General features: G+C 44.2%; 1 protein-coding gene across 3 annotated transcripts in view; it reads right to left on the reverse strand.

Annotated features, from left to right (window-relative positions):
* Positions 1-3,650, reverse strand: part of NT5DC1 (5'-nucleotidase domain containing 1) — a 128,287-nt gene extending 124,637 nt beyond the window's left edge. Inside the window, exon 1 of one of the 3 annotated variants that reach the window (XR_013764908.1) lies at positions 3,383-3,650. Coding sequence is in view for 2 of the 3 variants with exons in the window: in XM_079146288.1 (XP_079002414.1) it covers positions 3,383-3,475 (93 nt within the window). In the remaining variant the exon portion in view is untranslated. The remainder of the gene's footprint in view (positions 1-3,382) is intronic. The other 2 variants (XM_079146288.1, XM_079146289.1) reach the window with 2 other exon arrangements.
* Positions 3,651-6,000: the final 2,350 nt, after the last annotated feature.

Raw genomic sequence — 6,000 nt, forward strand, 5'->3', positions numbered from 1 at the left:
TGATTAGTATAAGACATGGTCAGATGCCTTCCTGAGAGAAAGGGGCCATGTCCATCAGGGCTGCCACCAGGGACATCCAGGGCTGTGCTCCCTACCTTGTGGAGGACACATTTCCATTAATAGAAGATAATGCAGCAATGTGTAAGGAGCAGAGAAAGAGAATGTTGAGAAAAGCAGAAGAATCTGTACCTTGAAATCCCTGTTCTAGTCCTAAAGCCTTGGTTCTTGGTTCTTGCAGCATGTTCCTGGACCAAGTTGGTCATTCAAGAGCCTCCCTGGCTCAGGCCCTCCATCACTTCCTCCCACAGCCTGAGTTGCCAATTACTTCCTCAGAATCTCACACCACTAATAAGAATGCACACGCCACAGTAAGTACAAATTGGTGCCTTGTGGGCCATAGGTAGCCCACAAATCATGTTTGGTTCTCACTTAAGGTTGCCGAGTAAAAAAAGAATAACTAGGTAAATCTGATTTTCAGATGAACAGCAAATAGTTTCCTCAAATAAGAACATCCCATTAAATATTTGGGACATAGATAAATTCAAATGTTTTTGTAATTTGAAATTAACTGGGCATCCTGTATTTTTCTTTGCTAAATCTGGAAACTCTGCAATGCTGTGGAAAAAAGGGTAACACTTAAACACTGAAGACTTCTCAAACAAGTTCAAATTCCTAACTTGCCCCAAAACATTAAAAAAAAAAAAAAAAAAAATTAGAAGGTGTGGCAAAACTAAGCCCCTCTTGGTTAATACTGGCAGGAGTCAAGTGTGCTCCTTCAGAAGAAGCACACACTCTACTGGCTGCCTGAGACTTCCCTCTCCCATTCATACATTTTGTTGAACTGTTTAGTATCAGACCTCTGTGCGCAAATCCAGGGTAGTGGTGTCTGTCATCCATTGTCTCTCCTGGGATGCCTTTCCTGAGGCCCCAGGTAAGGGGATACACTCAGATCTGCACTTACACAACACTCTGCACTTACTAAACACCTAGAAGACTGCAGGGAGAGACTCTGCAGCTCCCTATGACCAGACCATTGCTGATTTCTCCAACTCTCACCTGTTAAACAGCACCTAGCAATGCATGCCATTGCTCCTCTCGAGGTCTTTGCCTTTGTTCTATTTCTTCTACCTGAAGTACTCCTTTCCACCTCCTCACATGCCAACTCCAACTCCACTATGGGGACCTGACTTTGAGCCTCCCCGCTGCTTTGCAGTAGAAGAAACAGCAGAGCATGCTGGTGAGAGGAGAAAATTCACAGCCAGACTACCTTCCTAGGGAACTCTGGAAAGATCCTTAACCTTTCTGTGTCTGTGGTTCTCAACTCTATATATACTGATTGTGGCAATAATGCCTATCTCCAGGGACATTGTAAAGACTAAATCAGTTCACATAAGCAAAATGCTTGTTAGAATAGTGGCTCTGTCATAACTACTTATAAGAATGCTTATTATTTACTTGATCCTTCCACAATTATTGGTTGGGCCAAGTATGTCCAGCACAAAGTTGGCACACAGAACACACAGCAATCTGTCACTAAACTGTCATATAGTCTGACCTGGAGGAAGCACCACTCAAGGCACCAGTGGACGATCTGACAGGTAAACAGGAAATGTTAAAATTCTGTGGTAAGTGCTATGGGAAGTTGGGTTCTACAGAAAACTGGAGGCAGAACTATGGTAAAGCTCATCATAGGGCCTGTAACTTTTTACCATCTTTGGCCTATTACTAGCGGTTTTTGCCTATCTGGCACCAAAGGCCTGCCTGTAGTTTACCTTAGTTTCTCTGACATCATGGTGGTGCTTGGCACAGTATGGGACTTTAATAAAAGATTTAAAAACCAAACATGATCTGAAACGCAGTAGGTTACTGTTTTCAACCATTAAACATCACATATTCAAGGCTTGCAGTAAAGGATATCTTGTAGTACAGTAAAAAATTCTTATCTGAAATTTTATGCTCATGCATGCACAAAATTGGCTTTTAACATGACAGTGATTTAACAACATTCCCTCAAAATGAAGGTGAATACAGAGGAGGAAATGTAGAAATGTGAATATAACCAGGAATTTCAAAGGCACAGAGAGAGGGAAAATATGAATCAAAGACCTTAAGGGAATGAGTGCCCAAAGAACCAGGAGGTAAAGAAAAGACTTCTGTCAATATGACTAAAGAAACCAAGTATGTGTAATAGGAAAGCAGAAAAGCACAGGAACAGTTTTGAAAAGTATACTTTTTAAAGCATCTGTACATAGAAAACACAGGAATAATTCAGGTAGACACTGGTTTTTGACCTTGTAGTACCTTACTAAGGCTGTGACATGACTATAATAAGCAGCTCTGGCTGTCTGCACCAGTGACTTGGAATCCTACCCATAAACGGTGGGATTTCCATAGTTTGAGTGGCAACTATAAAAGAAAACACTTGTTTTTTCCAGGGACTGCTCTACGCATTACACATGAATTGCCCACTTAATCCTTGCAAAAATCTGAGGTAAACCCAAGGATCAGCCCCATTTTATAGATGAAACAACTGAGAAGGATCGTGGAGTAACTTAAGTAACTTGCCCAAAGTCATAGAGCTACTCACGGTGGAGTTGGTCCTAAGCTAGGTAGTCTAAGAGGTCCACTGTGAGCTACAAAATCCTGTTAATTTTTCAAATTAGTTTCCAATAAAGCCAAAGGAATAGGTGAGGAGGGGCAATTAATAATACCAGGGTACAGGCCAGACTCTCCACTTCCCCTTTCCGCCTGGGCACAGTGAGGACTCAAACCTCGCAAGTCGTTGGTATTACAATTTATTCAAAGTGCGTGCGGGCACAGCGCTGGTGCGCAAGAAATGCTTGTTATATTCTCGTAGTAAAGGCAAAATTAGGGCGCAAGTCTTTTTTCGGCCCAGTGTTCTAATTCACTATAAAATTTCTCCCCGACTTATGCTTAAACTCTGATAGGGGGCCGCATGCACAAGCAAAAGGAAAATGCAGCCACGGAAAATCAAATTCCCAGCCCAGGTGCCCACGCCCAGCCTGCTGGTCCCCAGGACTCGCAAAGAAGTTCCAAGGCCGGGGATCCGTAAAGACCCCAAGTCTCCTGGGCCCCTCCCCTGCTCGCTCTGGAAACCGTTTCCCCAGTCAGATCTTGCAGAATTTGCCTCTCCTCCCCTTCTCTTCCACACCCCTCTCTAACTCCACTAACGGCCGGGCAAACCAGCGGGCCCCCACGGTGGGCGGGGAGCTGGAACGCACACTTCCGCCCGGTCTCGCGCCGGGGGCGGAGCTCTGCGCCTCGGCGGGCGGCGGCAGGCCCACGGCGGCGGGAGGGAGGTCCAGTCCCAGCCGCCATGGAGGCTGCGCGCCGTGCGCTCCAGGCAGCCCGCGCCACTCACCGGGGCGCTCTCGGGCAGGTTGTAGCGACACAGAGTGTGGTCCAGGTCGAAGCCGACCACGTCGCAGGCGGCCAGGGAGAAGTGCTGAGCCATGGCTGCGCGGGAAGCACCGGCGAGCGCCTCGGCCTGGCAGGGTGCGAGGAGCGCGCGGGCGAGACGCTGCGGGACAGGACCCGGCCGGACACGCCGGGGCGGGGCGGAGCGAGGGGAGGCGAGGCGGGGCTGCCCCGGGAACCGCGCCGCGGCCTCTGGCTTCCCGAGTCCTGGAGCGCCGCCCCCGGACACGCTTCTCCCCGCCCCTCGTGCGACCGGCTTCTAGTGCCCAGCCGGCACCGGAGCGCGCTGCTAGCCCTTCTGACAACCTGCAAGCTGGCTCAGGGCGCGTGGTTCCTGGCCCGCAAGTCCTCCAGGCCGGAGGAGACCTGGAGCGGAGCCACTACTGCAGGAGTTTAGGGGCGCAGCCAAGAACCTGTTGACACGTTAACCTTTTAAAGGTTACCGCAGGATTATTCGGAACTCCCTTTCATCTTCAAGGTGCTGCGGACACCAGCAGATCCTAGCTAAACCTGACACTTTATTCTTGTGTGCCGAACGGTGTAAAATGGTGGAGAAATTTTTATCCACTAATAGTCCTGTGATCCAGTTAACCTACAGTTTTCACCTACTTGATCTCTGCTGGTGGGTTGAATCAAAAGCTTTATATTCTACAATTCCCTAAGTAATAAAATGAACACCTTTTACCATTTTCCCTCCTGGGTACGTTACAAAATACATAGTCCAGTACCACTTTGGAAAATGACATTAGTTAATTATTTTAATTTATTTTAATTATTGGTTGTTATTTGATGAACCTATTTTTTATCATAATGAATTCTATGAAAGGACATCAGAAACTTCATATAAGTATACAGAACACGTTACAAAAGAGAGACATTTTTAAGCAAGGTCTTAAGGCCTTGCGAGCACAAAATGATTTGAATGACATTTTGCTCAACTCCTTCCAGTACTGTATACAGCCAGTATTTTGCAGGTAGAGAAGAGTTAATTCATTATGTACAGTGGATACCTTAGGACATTTGATTATCTCAGAAAATCCTTCCATGTAAAGGACTAGGCATTAAGATTTGTACTATACATCTCTTAATTTAAAAGAGAAAATACGAACCTTTTAACTTTATACTGCTTCTATTTTTAAATTTAAAGGGACGCTTAATCCAATGGGAAAAATCAATAGTCATGACATAATGAAAATATAATTGTGAATCATATTTAACCCTCAAAATACTAACTTTGGGAGGCTAATAGATCAGTTAATGGACTAATTTAGTGCAATAAGCAGTACAATTGGGTAGAATGGTTATAATGCCTAGTGGACTCATTTGATGGTTTTAGTTCTCAAAAGCAACCTGAAACTCTCTGGAACAGGAATAGGAAAAGAGTCCTCAAGAAGATTGAGCTGTTTTCTGATAAGAGCTCAGCAACCACTTTACTGTCTGAACCAAAAAGCTGGATAGTTTCATAGATTCCACCCATTTTCCTTTTCTTAAGTCTCTTGGACTTGGAGCACTGACCTTCACATTCCTCTTTTCTCTCTGCAATGAGGTGTATACCCAAACCAGACTTCTAAATAGGTTATTCATTGAAGGGCACAAGTCTCCTTGGTAGATATCTTATTATATTATAGGAATAGGCACTTTAGAGATTCTGTTTGTAAGATAATGTACTAGTGTGCTCATTGCCAGAAGGAAGAGTATAAAAGTTTTGTTTCTTGATGGCTTAGCAAAAATTTCCCTTTATGACACCCCCATCTCCACAGTGTGCTAAACTGGGGACAGGAAATTCTTTGGAGCTGGGGAGGGAACATGGGACACTCTTCAAGAAAAGGCCCCTCAGTGTGTAACCAGGTGGTCTTGGAACTGGCGTTAGGTCTTAGACTGTTCATCACAGTCATACCTATTTGCTGAATAACAGTTGTTATATTTCTTATATTCATAACGTCCACCCAAAGAATCCATGTGCTAGAATCAACATCATTTATACTTAAAGGGAGAATTTTGCAAATTATATGATCAGATCATTCTGGAGGATTGTACTCCTCTTTGAGCCTCACTTGCCTTTTCTTGTCCACTAGCTCATACGTCAGTCTACACATTTTTAAGAACATGTTTCACCTCCCCCATTCCCTACAGAACCCTGAGCTTATATACAAACATTCACTTAGCTTCATTAGGCTTATTTTCAAATAAATATATTTCCTTTTCCCTGCACATCAAACTTTTAACACCCTTTTATAAAACACCACAGCATTTTTGTTATCAACTAGAAGTTCAATATTCTACTTAGATAGAAGATAAAAATTAATTTGTTTTTTTGAGTGATATGTTGAATTTATCCACACAAGAGTGACCTATATTCCTACCAATTCATATGTTGAAGCCCCATCCCCCAATGTGACTTTATTTGGAGACAGGGTCTTTAAGGGAGATAATTAGGTTAAATAAGGTCACAAGGGTGGGGCCCTAATCAGATAGGATTAGCATCCTACAAATGGAGGAAGAATTGCCAGATATCAGAAGTGTAGAAGAAAACATTCTTTCCTGTGAGAACACAGTGAAAAG

The sequence above is a fragment of the Sciurus vulgaris genome (genome assembly GCF_902686455.1).
Source record: "Sciurus vulgaris genome assembly, chromosome: 7".
Lineage (NCBI taxonomy): Eukaryota > Metazoa > Chordata > Mammalia > Rodentia > Sciuridae > Sciurus > Sciurus vulgaris.